This window comes from Heloderma suspectum, chromosome 2 (genome assembly GCF_057233095.1).
Source record: "Heloderma suspectum isolate Gila_16-S chromosome 2, 16-S_ref, whole genome shotgun sequence".
Taxonomy (NCBI): domain Eukaryota; kingdom Metazoa; phylum Chordata; class Lepidosauria; order Squamata; family Helodermatidae; genus Heloderma; species Heloderma suspectum.
In genome coordinates, this window is record NC_139459.1 from 406,604,911 (window position 1) to 406,621,883 (window position 16,973).

Genomic DNA, 16,973 nt, shown 5'->3' on the forward strand with positions numbered 1-16,973 from the left:
TGTCACTATTTATCCCTCAGTTTCAAGGATTTAATGTTTCTAACTCCAGTGCTGGAATGCACATCTGAACTCGTATTGTTTTAAAATGGATCATGGGTCCTGGCCCTGAAAAAAGGCTACTTCCTCTCATCCCCAGAAACACATCAGCCATTAAGTGGGGAGTGGCTGTTGTGCTTCTGGCTTTCGCTCAGGAATCAGTGTTAGCTTGAGGAAAGTTCTAGAAACGTAATGCAGAAATATGTATTGCCTTGAAAGGCTGATGCAAGTTGAAGAAGCAACAACTGAATATATTTCTTTCATTGAAGATGGGATGACAATGTGACACTTGTTTCCCCAGAGCAAACACAGAATACTGGAAGATCCTGTCCTTCTTGTTTGCCACCCAGGAGATCAACCAGAATCCCAGGATCTTGACCAACCTCACCCTGGGCTACGGCATCCATGATAACTATTTTGATGCAAGAATGACCTCTGATGCCCTGGTAGACCTGCTCTCTCCTGGCCAGGCGAATGTTCCCAACTACAGCTGTGGAAGACGGAATCCCCCGTTGGCTGTTCTGGAAGGGGCCGACTCTGACATCTCCATCCAAATTTCATCCATGTTGGGCATCCACAAAATCCCACAGGTGGGGCAGGGGGAGGGCAGGGTTGCAGGCTGAATCTAACTCTGCTTTGTGGTTCTCTCCAGAGAAGAAGGCCAGGATCTCTTCTTGATCATCCCAGAGTGCAGGACACGGAAGAATGGGCTCAAGTTACAGGAAGCCAGATTCCGGCTGAACATCAGGAAAAACTTCCTGACTGTTGGAGCAATACAACAATGGAACCAATGACCCAGGGAGGCGGTGGGCTCTCCCACACTGGAGGCGTTCAAGACGAGGCTGGATAGCCACCTGTCAGGGATGCTCTGACTTGGATTCCTGCATTGAGCAGGGGGTTGGACTCGATGGCCTTGTAGGCCCCTTCCAGCCCTACTATTCTATGATTCTATGAAATCAAAAAGTTATCCAAAAGACTTCAAGAGGCACTTCCCCTCCCCATGTAAATAGGAGGCATGGGGGTGATCTGGATGCACAATGAGGTGCAAAGCACCCCTACCCTCACACCAGGGTCCCAATTGGTATGGTGGGGGGGCGCTCTGGCTATCTGTGGAAGAACAATCCAGCACTCAAGGGCAAATCACATGATAAACGTAATGTGTGGTTGGGTCCTCAGTTGTGCACTTATAGCTCAGAAAGCAAGGGGCACACAGGGACTTTTCTGAGAGAGGAGGGCAAACCATTCTGCAGCTGTGGATCACCTAAAATTCAAGCATCCTCCTCTCCAGGGTTGTGTCTCTTGGCCATGTTAAATTCTGCTGGGAAAGTGGGGTGAATACTGCCAGATTTCAGAGATATCCAGTTAAGAATTGAAATTTGGTTGTGAAGCAAAACAAACCACCCGTCTCTTCTTTTCTTTGCCAGGTCAGTTATGGTTTTGTTTCTCATGTTCTGAGTGATCAGACTCAGTTCCCGTTTTTCTACCCGACGGTCCCCAAAGAAGGAACCCAGTACCCAGGGATTGTCAAACTGCTCCTGCATTTCAGGTGGACAATGACAGGTCTCATCGCTCCAGACACCGACAACGGAGAGAGATGTGTGAAGACCTTGACGCCGGAGCTCAGCAGGAACGGTGTCTGCGTTGGTTTCACGCAAACCATCCCAGGAATGAATATTAACAAAGTGGTGATCCGTTATCCTTCATTGCACAAGTGGAGACAAGTTAATGTCTTTGTTTATTGTGCAGAGACACGTTCCTTCTTAAATGGAATACACATGATGCAAAAAGTAATTAAAACATTGATGAAACCTGTTGTAGGGAAAGTCTGGATCACAACTGCTTTGTGGGACATCACCTTGGAGTTGATGTATAATGACATCTCTTTCCAGCACATCCATGGTTTTTTTTCCTTCTTTATCCAGACAAATAAACAGAGAAAATACGTTGTTTTTCTATCCCTTTTCTCTCCTTTCAAGCAGTTTGTGGAGAAGGCCTTTCACTGCTCATATTCAAAGCATGCATTGTCTGTGAAAGGCTGGACAAGATGCAGAGAGAACGAGAAACTGGAGGCCCTGCACCCAGAGAGCGTGGAGAGAATCCTCTCTCTAGACAGCTACGTCATTTACAACACCGTCCACGCTGTGGCACATTCCTTAGATGCCGCTTATTCATCCAGATTCAAGAGGAAGGTGGTGGAGGGTAGAGACAGGCTGAGCGTTCAAAGGCTGCAGCCATGGCAGGTATTCCCTGTTCCATCACAGGTGTCCCTGCTGAACGTGGTGATCAATCGTAGAATTCCAGAATGATTGCCTTGAAGTTCTAATATGAGGAAATGAGATGAAATCTTGCAAATTATGCACAAAACACAGTTGTGAAACCCTGTGGTGGTCCCTCTGTTGCCCCCTCAGCCTGGCCGCAGGGGATTCGGCCCATCCGTTCGCAGACCCCCATCACTGGTGCAGCTCTTCTGTCTCTGCAGAGGCCCATTCCCTCGGCTCCCCCACTGGAGTCGGCCATCTTGCTGGCTCTCCCTCAGCCTTCCTGCCTCCTCTCTTGGCTGCTTCTTCAGCACCTCCCTGTAGCCGGGATGGCCCACCCATATAGGTAAATGAGGTGGTCGCGTAGGGCGCCAACGTAACTGGGGCACCAAATTTGAGGGGAAGCGTACCGACTAAGAAATGCAAATAAAACAAAGATGTCATTGTTTCAATTCCCGTGCACTCACAGAGGGAATACGACAGAGGCTGTGGACATGAGTGAGGGACCATCTGGGGATGGGGGGCTGAGTCAGGCCACCTGCCCGCCTTTGGGACCGGGGCCTCCCGTAACCAACGCAGGGTTTCTTCCCACTCCGCGGCTGCTCCCAGTTGGAGGCAGGGACTGAGAAGCTCCCCAGAGCAGCTGCTTCCTTGGCCCTCGGAGGGCTGAGCCAAGGAGCTGGCTGCACCTTGTGGCCATGTCGCCCCGAGGATGCAACTGGGACCCTTCTTCCAGGGTTGCTTCTTCCAGGGCTGCACTCATCCTGTTGTTTTTATCAGTCTCTCTGTACTGATACAGTGCTTAGAATCATAGAATAGTAGGGTTGGAAGGGGCCTACAAGGCCATCAAGCCCAACCCCCTTCAATGCAGGAATCCAAGTCAGAGCATCCCTGACAGATGGCTGCCCGGCCTCGTCTTGAACGCCTCCAGTGTGGGAGAGCCCACCACCTCCCTGGGTCATTGGTTCCATTGTCATGTTGCTCTGACAGTCAGGAAGTTTTTCCTGATGTTCAGCCGGAATCTGGCTTCCTGTCACTTGAGCCCATTATTCCGTGTCCTGCACTCTGGGATGATGGAGAAGAGATCCTGGCCTTCCTCTCTGTGACAACCTTTCAAGGACTTGAAGAGTGCTATCATATCTCCCCTCAGTCTTCTCAAGGCTAAACATGCCCAGTTCTTTCAGTCTCTCCTCATAGGGTTTTGTTTCCAGTCCCCTGATCATCTTCATTGCCCTCCTCTGAACCCTCTCCAGTTTGTCTGCATCCTTCTTAAAGTGTGGTGCCCAGAACTGGACACAGTCCTCCAGGTGAGGCCTAACCAGTGCTGAGTAGAGGGGAACTAGTACTTCCTGGGATTTGGAAGCTATGCTTCTATTAATGCAGCCCAAAAGAGCATTGACCTTTTTTGCAGCCACATCATATTGTTGGCTCATATTCAGCTTGTGATCGACAACAATGCCAAGATCTTTCTCGCTTGTCGTGTTGTTGAGCCACGTATCCCCCATCTTGTAACTGTGCATTTGGTTTCTTTTTCCTAGGTGCAGAACTTGGCATTAATCCCTATTAAATGTCATTCTGTTGTTTTCTGCCCAGCGCTCCAGTCTATCCAGATCACTTTGAATTTTGTTTCTGTCTTCCAAAGTATTAGCTATCCTGCCCAATTTTGTGTCATCTGCAAATTTTGCTTCCTTTAGAACCAAGAACTCAAGTATAACATGGTCGCTTTCCCCCCAAGTTCCCGAAACTGCTACTTGATCTACTAAGTCATCTCTGTTGGTTAGGATCAAGTCAAGGATAGCTGATCCTCTAGCTCCTTCCTCTACTTTCTGTAGGAGGAAATGATCAGCAACACAAGTCAGGAATCTCTTAGAGGGGCCATGTTTTGCAGAATCCTTCTCACAACAAATATCGGGGAAATTGAAGTCTCCCATTACTACTACATCATGCTTCCTTGAAACATTGGCTATTTGCTTTTCAAAAGTTTCATCCTCATCTTCTCCTTGATTGGGTGACTGGTAGTAGACTCCGACCACCATGTTCCTTTTATTCTTTGCTGCATTTATTTTAACCCACATGCTCTCGACGGGGCTACCAAGCTCATCCTCCTGTATTTCTGTGCAGAGATATGTATTTTTAACATATAGTGCAACTCCACCTCCCTTTCTGTTCCTCCTGTTCTTTCTGAACAAGTTATATCCTTCAATTGCTGTATTCCAGTCATGAGAGTCATCCCACCAAGTCTCAGTTATACCTATTAAGTCATAATTTCCCTCCTGTATTAAGAGTTCAAGTTCATTCTGTTTGCTTCCCATACTCTGGGCATTAGTATATAGACATCGATGACCATGTGCTTCATAGTCTGGCTTTCTTCCTACATGTTTCTGAAGACTATTATTGGGCTCTATTAGAGCTGTTCTCTCCCTTGTGGTGCATGAGCCTTCGTCCATTGTTACCCCCACTTCTACATCTCCTTTCCCGATAGGATTCAGTTTAAAGCCCTCCTGGTGAAGTTCTTCATGCTGTGGCCAAACACATTCTTCCCAGCCTTTGTGAGGTGCAACCCGTCCCTTGCCAATAGCCCATCTTCCCAGAAGTATAGCCCATGGTCCCAGAATCCAAATCTCTCTCGTCAGCACCACCTTCTATCCCTCTTCTAACTACTGGAAGGATGGATGAGAAAACTATCTGGGCTCCAAAGTTCTTGAGTTTCCTTCCCAAAGCTTCAAAGTCTGACGTGATTTCTTCGTAGCTCCACTTGGCGGGATCATTTGTTCCCACATGGATGACAAGAAAGGGATACCTGTCAGTGGGCTTTATGAGTGCAGGCAACCTTTCAGTCACGTCTCTAATCCGTCCTCCCGGGAGGCAGCATACCTGGCGAGTCCACGGGACTTCGCGACATACTTGGGTCTCGATCCCACGCAGCAAGGAGTCTCCCACTACTACCACTCCTCTCTTCTTGTTGTTGTAGGCCTGGGTTTCATCGCCTCTGTTGGACTGACCTTCAGCCTCTTGCTCACTCTCATGCAGGTTCCCCTGTGATTCTTCCTCTGCAGGCTGTCCTCCAGTCTCATCCGCAAGTACCTGGAAACGGTTCCACAGCTTCACTGCTTCCACTGGCGCAGAGTGGCGTCTAGTTCATCTGCTCCTAACTGTCACCCTTTTCCAAGGAGTATCCTCTACTTCATTTTTCCTCACCTCAGCAGTTTCCTCTTCTGCCTCAGCTTGCTATTGCTTTTCTAGCTTCTGTTCTTCACTTTGCTGCTGTAGTTCCCCCATTCTGTCCAAGAACTCTTGGTGTACTCTTATCCCCTGGAGGGTCAACACTCGCTGCTCCAGTCCTCCTACTTTTTCTTCCAGCAGCATGATCAGCTTGCACTTGTTGCAGATGTAGGCCATATTGATCTCAGGCAAGAAAACAAACATGGTGCAGACCTTGCAGGTCACCACCACTGAAGAATCTTTTCTTTCGATAGTCTCTATTCCCTTTATGTTTCTAGCTTTCTGCTTGTACTGGAATAGCCTGTGCTGTGTCCTCTATTCACACTTTGCCTTTGTCTCCTCTTCCACTGCAACTCCCTTGGCCAACTCCTGTTGGCTGTCCCTGATCGCTTGCTCCGATCCTCTCTGGGAGCTGGTTTCCTTGTCTAGCCCCTAGACCAGCTGGAGCAGCTTCCTCTGCTCTGCTCAGCTGGGAGACAGAGCTTTAGATAGGTAGGTAGGTAGGTAGGTAGATAGACAGATAGATAGTGTGTTATAAATCATAATATTTCTGCTTCCAAAGATGCAGGGTGGAGGATTGCCTCTTCATTAAATGGAAAATAGGGGCACACTGTTTCCCACTTTACCAAAAAACTCAGCCTAGATCTGCCCTTGGACTGGGGGCGGGGGAATTGCATGGTTCGCCTAGGGCACCAGTTGCTGGCAGCTAGTTCAGGACCACCCCTGCCTGTCTCCCTCCCCAAGCTCTCATTGGCAGGAGTGTCTGTGTCGTCCTGGACCCTAGACTAGGTGTCTGGATGGCTCATGTGCTGATTGTGTTTGATAGGCATGCAGTTTTCTTATTTTTCTGGTGACTTTTAATCTTGTGCCAAGCTATACATTTCCCCATAATTTCTCCACTATGTGTAAAAGTGTTCCTTGCATCTGTTTTTATATTGAGTAGATAATAGTTTTGTGGTGGGAAGATATTTTAAAAGCAACTTCTACAATTCCATGATGCCTGAGCCAAAACATTCAGATGCTTCTCCCAAGCACATACTAAACAAAAAGTACAGCACAGTACCCTTACCCACTTTTTTCTAAGTTAAATAGTCCCAGATGTTGAAACCTTTCCTCACAAGGGAAATGCTCCAGCCCCTTGATCATTTTAACTGGCGATTTCTGCAACTTTTCCAACTCTACAATATCCTTTTTGAGGTGCAGTGACTGGGACAGTACACAGTATTCCAAGTGTGATCGTGTCATGCATTTGTATGAAGGCAGTATGATGTTTGAAGTTTTATATCTAGTAGTGTTTCTTGTATCTGTCTGTATATCAAGAACATAACAGCTGTGTGTTAGGGGCATTTTTATAATCAACCTGTACAACTGAGGCAAGAAATTCAGTGTCTCTCCCAAGCACACTCTACACATTTAATAGTATATATTATATATAAATAATATGTTTACTACATAATGAATGCCATATCCCCTTGAGTTCGAACTTACTCCCAGGTCAATGTGTTTAAGATTACACACACCTGGCAATCTGCCACCTTTCTGTATGGTGCCCAGCGTGCGTCCCAGGAAGTGGCTGTCCACCCTCAGCCTGAGGGTACGGCCAGGCCCCGACTGCAGAACTCTCGCCAGCTTCCAGCGCCGTGCCAACAGCCCTGGGTTGTTGACTGATGGCAGAAGCAGCAAGGGCACGGGAGGAAGCACGCTCCTCTGCTCCCGCTCAGCCACCGCAGTTCCTAGATTAAACAAACCAGGAATTATTGTTATGTGCAAACTGGGTGTGTACGCCTAGTGGCTTCAGGTTCCCAAACTGCTAAGGGACAATCAGGGATGAAATCATTTCCCTTGTGAATGTTGAGAGACACACTCAGACACTTGAATCTGAACCAGCCATGAGCCTTGCAAGATTCAGGCGCGACATGGGCACAACCGAGGCATGGAGTGTGGTTTCTTGTCTTCTCCATGCTGGTGTTTCCTCTGGCATTCTAGCTTCACCCTTTCCTGAGAAACCCCCAGTTCTACAATAATTCTATGGACGGAGTGCATTTGGAGAACGGGGACCTGGCAGCCGACTTTGACATCATGAACTGGGTGAAGTTTCCCAATAAGTCCGTCGTTAGGGTTAAATTTGGGAGTATGGAAAGACGGGGACCCCCAGGCCTGACGTTCACCATCAACCAGGATGCCATTGTGTGGCCCAAATGGCTCAACCAGGTGAGGAAAATCATTCATTTCACTGGTTTTATTTTTCTCCCTTAACCTCTAAGAAATTCCACAGACTCTAGGTCAGCCCTGCAGAACCTGGTGTCCATGCAGTGTGTTAAGACTGACACACGTGCACGCGCGCGTGCGCACACCCCCCGTATTCCCATTGGTGTTGTACTCCAACACATCCAGATGGCTCTTAGACTGGAGGAGGCTGGTCTAGGTGGCGCTACAGAATGCTGGACTAGATGAACCTTGGTCTGACCCAGCACAGCTCTTCTTATGTTCTTGTGGCTTTGGCTCCCTGTCATTTCTAACCAGCAGCAGTTCTTCAGGATCTCGGAGAGTGGGGCGTTTACCTCACTCCCTTACCTAGATGGACCCCGAAGGACTGCCTTCCACCACAGGCTGCGGGTTACTTGGTACTCACATTATTGATCCATGTATATAACACCTGCCACTGTGCCTGGCACTTTATGGACCACAAGAGGACAGGTCCCTGCCCCAAGGTGCTTCCAATCCAAAATTCAACATGAGGGAAATAGCAGAGGAAGGGGAAGGAAGTGGAGGCTCAGGGGGAGTAAACACGGAAGCAACATGCAGTTGCTTCAGCTGCACATGCTCAGGCTTGGTTGCAGGCTTCACGGTAAACCCTAGAGGTTCTGCTGGGTCCTTTCCGACTGTACCAAACCATTGCTACAGATAAATGCGTCCTAACACATTTTCCTTGTTGGTCCTCGTCTTTCTGCTTAGACCCTGCCGCGTTCCAGATGTGTGGAAAGCTGTCGCCCGGGATTTGTCAAGGTGGTGATGGAAGGAAGGCCCGTTTGCTGCTATGACTGCACTCCCTGCGCGGAAGGGACCATCTCCAGCCAGGAAGGTGGGTGACACCAGAGGAGAAGGCAGCCCCTGAGGAGGAGGGTGAAGATTGACCCACACATGTCCTCCAAAGGTTTCCTTAAAGGCCTTTCTAAAGTTGGATCCTTTCCTGCAATATCCATTTTTTTTTCACAATAAATGACCTGGGAGGATGGACTGAGGGCTGGAGGGTGGGGAGACAGTGGATGGGATCAGCACCACCAGCCTACATGTGTCTTCTTCACTTTAAATCATGTGCAAGGCCCACATGGTTGATATTGTTATATTCACCCAGTTCTCTGGGAGATGAGAAATCCCAGGGAGGGAGTGCTCACCAAGGTTTGGGTTCCTTTGGAAGGAGGGCAGTGAGGGTTTAGTGGCATTTTGTAATATTTGATTTTATTCACACAAGTATATAAAAACGTAAGAAGAGCCCTCCTGGATCAGACCAAAGTCCTATTTAGTCCAGGCTTCTGTTCCCACAGTGGCCAAACAGATGCCCCAGTGGGAAGCCCACAAGCAGGGCGTGAGTGCAACGGGGCCCTCCCGCCCATGTTCGCAGCAACTGGTCTACAGCGGCACACTGCCTCTGATACTGGAGGTAGCATATAGCCATCAGGGCCAGTAGCCATGGATAGCCTTACCTTCCTCCATGAATTCCTCTAATCCGCTTTTAAAGTTGTCCAAGTTGGCGGCCATCACTGTGGGTGTCTCTATTGTAAGCAAAAAAAACCCCACATCTTTACTGGGGCTTTCTGCTTTCAGTTTCTTTGCAGGATTATGATGGGCTCCTTTACATGGCAGACACATGGTTTGAATCGAGGGAGCACCTCCCTCCCTTTCTGGCACGTGTGCAAAGGAGTGGGGGGGGCGTTCTTGTTTTCATCACTTAACTTACGCTGTACTGTTTCCTCACAGCCCCCAGGAAAGCTATGACTTACTTCTGGGTAGACGTAAGATTGTGCTGTAAATCTGCAACCCTCGGCACACTTACTTTGGAGTAAGCCCCATTCAACTTTGCTCTGAATCAACAGAGGATGTCGATTCTGATTTTGGGGGTGGGGTCAGATCTGTCGCCCTTCATTGCAGGGAGGCATTTTACACTCTTCTCCCTCCCATCGATGGAGAAATGTGCTCAGGCATTTACATGGCAGACATGTGGTTTGAAATGAATCGAGGAAAGTCCTTCCTTGGCAAGTTCATCGCGCCACGCCAGTATTACACACTGCCAATATGGCTCCATTAACTTTTATTACTAGCTTATGTCCAGTCTTTTTGAAAGTGGGATAAAGGGGGAGATGTCCTGGAGGTTGACAGTGTTATGTAAAGGACTCGCAAACTTCCATGAGTGACCATTCACAAGTATGCAATCAAGCGCTCCTGTAGACACACCCTATATGTTGTGGTAGTAAGTTCCAAAGTTGATCTCTGTGCTATGCAAAGAAGGACATCCTTTTCTCTGTCCTTAATCTCTCAACTTTCAACTTCAAGGGATGACCCTAGTTGAGCATAGATTGAGCATAGGTGGAGGAACAGTTTAAACCATGCAGGATGTGCATGATGGGAGTTGTAGTCCAACACATCCAAGGGGGCATCATGTTGGGGAAGCTGGCTTGAACACCCCAATGGGCAACCAACATCCACTGCTCTGACGTCAGATCTCCAGAGAGAGAGCGAGAGAGAGAGCGCGCAGTGCCGAGATGGTTGGAGACCCCACACTCTGCTCTCGGCATCTCTTCTTCTTCTCGCTCAGACCCTCCCCTTCACAGACACCTAGATTTTGTTGTTGTTGTTCAGTCGTGTCCGACTCTTCGTGACCCCATGGACCATTGCACGCCAGGCCTTCCTGTCCTGCGCTCTCTGCCGGAGTGTGCTCAAGTTCATATTCATTGCATCGGTGATGCTATCTAGCCATCTCATCCTCTGCCGTCCCCTTCTCCTTTTGCCTTCAGTATTTCCCAGCATCAGGGTCTTTTCCAGAGAGTTTTCTCTTCGCAGTAGGTGGCCAAAATATTTCAGCTTCAGCTTCAGTATCTGTCCTTCCAATGAGCACTGAGGGTTGATTTCCTTTAGGATGGACTGATTTGACCTCCTTGCAGTCCAGGGGACTCGTAAGAGTCTTCTCCAGCACCACAGTTCAAAAGCATCAATTCTTCGGCGCTCAGCCTTCCTTATAGTCCAGCTCTCACAGCCATACATTGCTACTGGGAAAACCATAGCTTTGATTATGCAGACCTTTGTCGGCAAGGTGATGTCTCTGCTTCTTACTATGCTGTCTAGGTTTGCCATAGCTTTCCTCCCAAGGAGCAAGCATCTTCTAATTTCATGGCTACAGTCACCGTCTGCGGTGATCTTGCAGCCCAAGAAAGTAAAATCTGTCACTGCTTTCATGTCTTCCCCTTCTATATGCCAGGGAGTCATGGGGCCAGATGCCATGATCTTCGTTTTTTTAATGTTGAGTTTCAAACCAGCTTTTGCACTCTCCTCTTTCACCCTCCCCCTTCATGGATCACTGCCTTGTTGTGGTGAAGGGGCTTGCGTAACTCAGTGAAGCCATAAGCTATGCCGTGCAGGGCCACCCAAAACGGACAGGTCATGTGGTCCACTGGAGAAGGAAATGGCAACCGACTCCAGTATTCTTGCCAAGAAAACCCCATGGAACGTATCACAAGGCTGAAAGAGATGACGCCGGAAGATGAGCCCCTCAGGTCGGAAGGTGTCCAATATACTACTGGGGAAGAGCAGAGGGTATTTCCAAGTAGCACCAGAAAGAGTGAAGCGGCTGGGCCAAAGCCGAAAGGACACTCAGCTGTGGATGTGTCTGGTGGTGAAAAGAAACTCTGTTGCTGTAAAGAACAATATTGTTTAGGAATCTGGAATGTCAGATCAATGAATCAAGGTAAGCTGGAGGTGGTCAAACATGAGATGGCAAGATTGAACATCGACATCTTGGGAATCAGCGAACTCAAATGGGCAGGCATGGGCGAATTTAATTCAGGTGACCATCATATCTACTACTGTGGGCAAGAACCCTTAGAAGAAATGGAGTAGCACTCATAGTCAACAAAAGGGTGGGAAAAGCAGGACTGGGGTACAATCTTAAAAACGATAGAATGATCTCAGTACGAATCCAAGGCAAACCATTCAACATCACAGTGATTCAAGTCTATGCCCCAACCGCTGAGGCCAAAGAAGCTGAGGTTGATCGGTTCTATGAAGACTTACAACACCTTCTAGAACTCACACCAAAAAAATATGTCCTCTTCATCATAGGGGATTGGAATGCTAAAGTGGGAAGTCAAGAAATCACCGGGATAACAGGCAGGCATGGCCTTGGTGTACAAAATGAAGAAGGACAAAAGCTAACAGAGTTTTGCCAAGAGAACATGCTGATCATAGCAAACACTCTTTTCCAACAGCACAAGTGACGACTCTACACATGGACGTCACCAGATGGTCAACATCGAAATCAGATTGATTATGTCCTTTGCAGCCAAAGATGGAGAAGCTCCATACAGTCAGTAAAAACAAGACCTGGAGCTGACTGTGGCTCAGATCATGAGCTGCTTCTTGCAAAATTTCGGCTTAAATTAATGAACATAGGGAAAACCACTAAATCATTCAGGTATGACCTAAATCATATCCCTGATGAATACACAGTGGAGGTGAGGAATAGATTTCAGGGATTAGACCTGATGGACAGAGTGCCTGAGGAACTATGGACGGAGGTCTGTAACATTGTTCAGGGGGCAGCAATGAAATCCATCCCAAAGAAAAAGAAATGCAAGAAAGCCAAGTGGCTGTTTGATGAGGCTTTACAAGTAGCTGAGGAAAGAAGGGAAGCGAAAAGCAAGGGAGAAAGGGGAAGATCTATCCAACTGAACGCAGAGTTCCAGAGAATAGCAAGGAGAGACAAGAAAGCCTTCTTAAATGAACAATGCAAAGAAATCGAGGAAAACAACAGAATGGGAAAGATTAGAGATCTCTTCAAGAAAACTGGAGATCTCAGGGGACCGTTTTGTGCAAAGATGGGCATGATAAAGGACAATGAAGGCAGGGACTTAACAGAAGCAGATGAGATTAAGAAGAGGTGGCAAGAATACACAGAAGAACTATACAGGAAAGGTCTGAATGTCCCTGATAGCCATGATAGTGCGGTCACTGAGCTTGAGCCGGACATCCTCGAGAGTGAAGTCAAGTGGGCCTTAGGAAGCATTAGTAACAACAAAGCTAGCGGAGATGACAGTATTCCAGCTGAGCTATTTAAAATCCTAAAAGATGATGCTGTTAAAGTGCTGCATTCAATATGCCAACAAATCTGGAACACTCAACAGTGGCCTCAAGACTGGAAAAGGTCAGTTTACATTCCAATTCCAAAGAAGGGCAATGCCAAAGAGTGTTCAAACTACAGCACAATTGCGCTCATTTCACATGCCAGCAAGGTGATGCTCAAAATCCTACAAGCTAGGCTTCAGCAGTATGCGAACCGAGAACTACCAGAAGTACAAGCTGGGTTTCGAAGAGGTAGAGGAACTAGAGATCAAATCGCCAACATTCGCTGGATCATGGAGAAAGCAAAAGAATTCCAGAAAAACGTCTATTTCTGCTTCGTTGACTACGCCAAAGCCTTTGATTGTGTGGATCACAACAAACTGTGGCAAATTCTTAAAGTGATGGGAGTACCAGACCACCTTACCTGTCTCCTGAGAAACCTGTACGAGGGTCAAGAAGCAACAGTAAGAACCAGACATGGAACAACCGAGTGGTTCAAAATTGGGAAAGGAGTACGACAAGGCTGCATATTGTCACCCTGCTTATTTAACTTATATGCAGAGTACATCATGAGAAACGCCGGGTTGGATGAATCACAGGTCGGAATTAAGATTGCCAGGAGAATTATCAACAACCTCCGATATGCAGACGATACCACCCTAATGGCAGAAAGCGAAGACGATCTCAAGAGCCTCTTGTTGATGGTGAAAGAGGAGAGAGCAAAAGCTGGTTTGAAACTCAACATTAAAAAAACGAAGATCATGGCATCTGGCCCCATCACTTCCTGGCATATAGAAGGGGAAGAAATGGAAGCAGTGACAGATTTTACTTTCTTGGGCTGCAAGATCACCGCAGATGGTGACTGTAGCCATGAAATTAGAAGACGCTTGCTCCTTGGGAGGAAAGCTATGGCAAACCTAGACAGCATAGTAAGAAGCAGAGACATCACCTTGCTGACAAAGGTCCGTCTAATCAAAGCTATGGTTTTCCCAGTAGTAATGTATGGCTGTGAGAGCTGGACTCTAAGGAAGGCTGAGCGCCGAAGAATTGATGCTTTCGAACTGTGGTGCTGGAGAAGACTCTTACGAGTCCCCTGGACTGCAAGGAGGTCAAATCAGTCAATCCTGAAGGAACTCAACCCTGACTGCTCATTGGAAGGACAGATACTGAAGCTGAAGCTCAAATATTTTGGCCACCTAGTGCGGAGAGAAAAGTCACTGGAAAAGACCCTGATGCTAGGGAGGATTGAAGGCAAAAGGAGAAGGGGACGGCAGAGGATGAGATGGCTAGATAGCATCACCGATGCAATGAATATGAACTTGAGCACACTCCAGGAGAGAGCACACGACAGGAAGGCCTGGCGTGCTATGGTCCATGGGGTCACGAAGAGTCGGACACGACTGAACGACTGAACAACAACAACAACTTTCACCCTCAACAAGCGGCTCTTTAGATCCTCTTCGCTTTCTGCCATTAGGGTGGTATCGTCTGCGTATCTGAGGTTGTTGATATTTCTCCCGGCAATCTTAATTCCGACCTGTGATTCATCCAACCTGGCATTTCTCATGATGTACTCTGCATATAAGTTAAATAAGCAGGGTGACAATATGCAGCCTTGTCGTACTCCTTTCCCAATTTTGAACCAATCGGTTGTTCCATCTCTGGTTCTTACTGTTGCTTCTTGACCCTCGTACAGGTTTCTCAGGAGACAGGTAAGGTGGTCTGGTACTCCCATCACTTTCAGAATTTGCCACAGTTTGTTGTGATCCACACAATCAAAGGCTTTAGCGTAGCCAATGAAGCAGAAATAGACGATTTTCTGGAATTCTCTTGCTTTCTCCATGATCCAGCGAATGTTGGCGATTTGATCTCCAGTTCCTCTGCCTCTTCGAAACCCAGCTTGTACTTCCGGTAGTTCTCGGTTCGCATACTGCTGAAGCCTAGCTTGTAGGATTTTGAGCATCACCTTGCTGGCATGTGAAATGAGCGCAATTGTGCGGTAGTTTGAACACTCTTTGGCGTTGCCCTTCTTTGGAATTGGAATATAAACTGACCTTTTCCAATCTTGCGGCCATTGTTGAGTGTTCCAAATTTGTTGGCATATTGAATGCAGCACTTTAACAGCATCATCTTTTAGGATTTTAAATAGCTCAGCTGGAATACTGTCATCTCCGCTAGCTTTGTTGTTACTAATGCTTCCTAAGGCCCACTTGACTTCACTCTCTATATTACACCTAGATTACGTCAGCCTTAACTAAGGCATGGGGGGAGGAAGAAAGGCATGCCCTTCCGCCAAATTGCTCTCACCTTTCAGAGGAATCTCTGAGTTCCCAGGCGTTGTGGGCCACTGAGTAGTAATTTCTGTAGCAAAGGAGGAGATATTTGACAAGTTTCTGAGGATTAAAAAGGCATTCTCCAGGAATACTCCTGAATCCATTCACCTGTCCAACCCAAGTCTTATAACAATATGACTGGGACAGGGAACTAAATTACGGCGGGGGCTGGGTCACCCCCCAGGCAGTTCTCTACAGGCCCTGAGGCTGTGTGTGCCACACACCTTCCCTATGGGGGTGATGCACAATGAGTAACACACACAGGCTGAGCTGGGAGGAGCGGCCAAGTCCCTCGCCATCCACATTCCCCTCTGTTATCTCCAATTACAGTTCAGAGATAACAGCAGGGTTGGAGATCAGAGGCCAAGCCCCGTCCCTTGAGGAATTCATGAAGGCTTCACATGCCAGATGGCAAACCTCTGCAGGCCGGATAAGGCTGGAGGTTCCCCATCACAGGGTTAAAGTCATGTTGAAACACGTGGAACACCAACTGTGGCTTGTTCACATGGGAGAACGAGGAGGCCCAGCTGGTCTGTGTCCTGCATGAAATGAACGTGTGGTGGCTGTCACACCAGAGAAATATCTTGGATGGATTGTGAAAGGGCAGAGAAGGCTAAAGATATAAGGGAGATGGTACTCCTGTTCTTTCCAGATGCGGACCATTGCAGCAGGTGTCCGGACGAGCAGCATCCAAACCAGGACCGAGATGAATGCATCCCGAAGGTTACAACCTTCCTGTCCTATGAAGAGTATCTGGGGATCATCCTGGCTTCCTTTGCCCTATTCTTGTCCTTAACCACGGGACTTGTACTGAGAATCTTCATTAAATTCCTTGAAACCCCAATAGTCAAAGCCAACAACCGGGACCTCTCCTATATTCTCCTCGTCGCCCTCCTGCTTTCCTTCTTGTCCTCCTTCCTCTTCATTGGGAGGCCAAGAAAAGCCACCTGCCTCCTCCGACAAATGGCTTTCAGCATCATCTTCTCGGTTGCCATCTCTTCTCTGTTGGCCAAAACAATCACTGTGGTGCTGGCCTTCCTGGCCACAAAGCCAGGGAACAGAGCGAGGGGATGGCTGGGGAAGAGTCTGGCCAATTCCATTGTCATTTCCTGTTCCGGTGCCCAAGTTATCATCTGCACCATCTGGCTGGGCCTCTCTCCCCCGTTCCCTGACTCCGACATGCACTCCCAGCCTGGACAGATCGTCCTGCAGTGCAATGAAGGGTCTGTCGCCATGTTCTATGCTGCCCTTGGCTACATGGGCTTCCTGGCTGCCATCTGCTTCACGGTGGCTTTCCTAGCCCGGAAGCTGCCCGGGGCCTTCAATGAGGCCAAGCTGATCACCTTCAGCATGCTGGTCTTCTGCAGCGTGTGGGTGTCCTTTGTGCCCACCTACCTGAGCACCAAGGGGAAATACATGGTGGCCGTGCAGGTCTTCTCCATCTTGGCCTCCAGTGCTGGGTTGCTGGGCTGCATCTTCCTTCCCAAGTGCTACATCATTGTACTGAGGCCCGATCTGAATACAAAGGAGCATCTCGTGACAAAAACAAAAGTCTAAATCTGATCTGTATTGTTAATAAACAGCTGATGTTCTGCTAATTTCAGTGTGGTAGTCTGTGGTTGGAAAAAGAGGCCATTTCAACCTTGCTAGTTGTGGAAATGCTTTCTGTCAGAGAGAGAAAAACATGCAGCACTGTGTTCTGGCCTCAGCACGCATTGGGCTGTGTGTCTATCCAGGCATTTAAATTCACATCCAATCCACTTCTGTATAACTTAAAGCTTCATCTGTATTT

At 47.9% G+C, this 16,973-nt stretch overlaps 1 protein-coding gene across 1 annotated transcript; it reads left to right on the forward strand.

Annotated features, from left to right (window-relative positions):
- The first annotated feature begins 343 nt into the window (after nucleotides 1–343).
- Nucleotides 344–16,738, forward strand: LOC146356769 (vomeronasal type-2 receptor 26-like). Its single transcript, XM_084830288.1, has 5 exons — nucleotides 344–626; nucleotides 1,461–2,276; nucleotides 7,503–7,727; nucleotides 8,472–8,598; nucleotides 15,834–16,738. The coding sequence occupies exons 1-5, from the start codon at nucleotides 465–467 to the stop codon at nucleotides 16,736–16,738; spliced, it is 2,235 nt and encodes a 744-aa protein (XP_084686414.1). The 5' UTR covers nucleotides 344–464.
- Nucleotides 16,739–16,973: the final 235 nt, after the last annotated feature.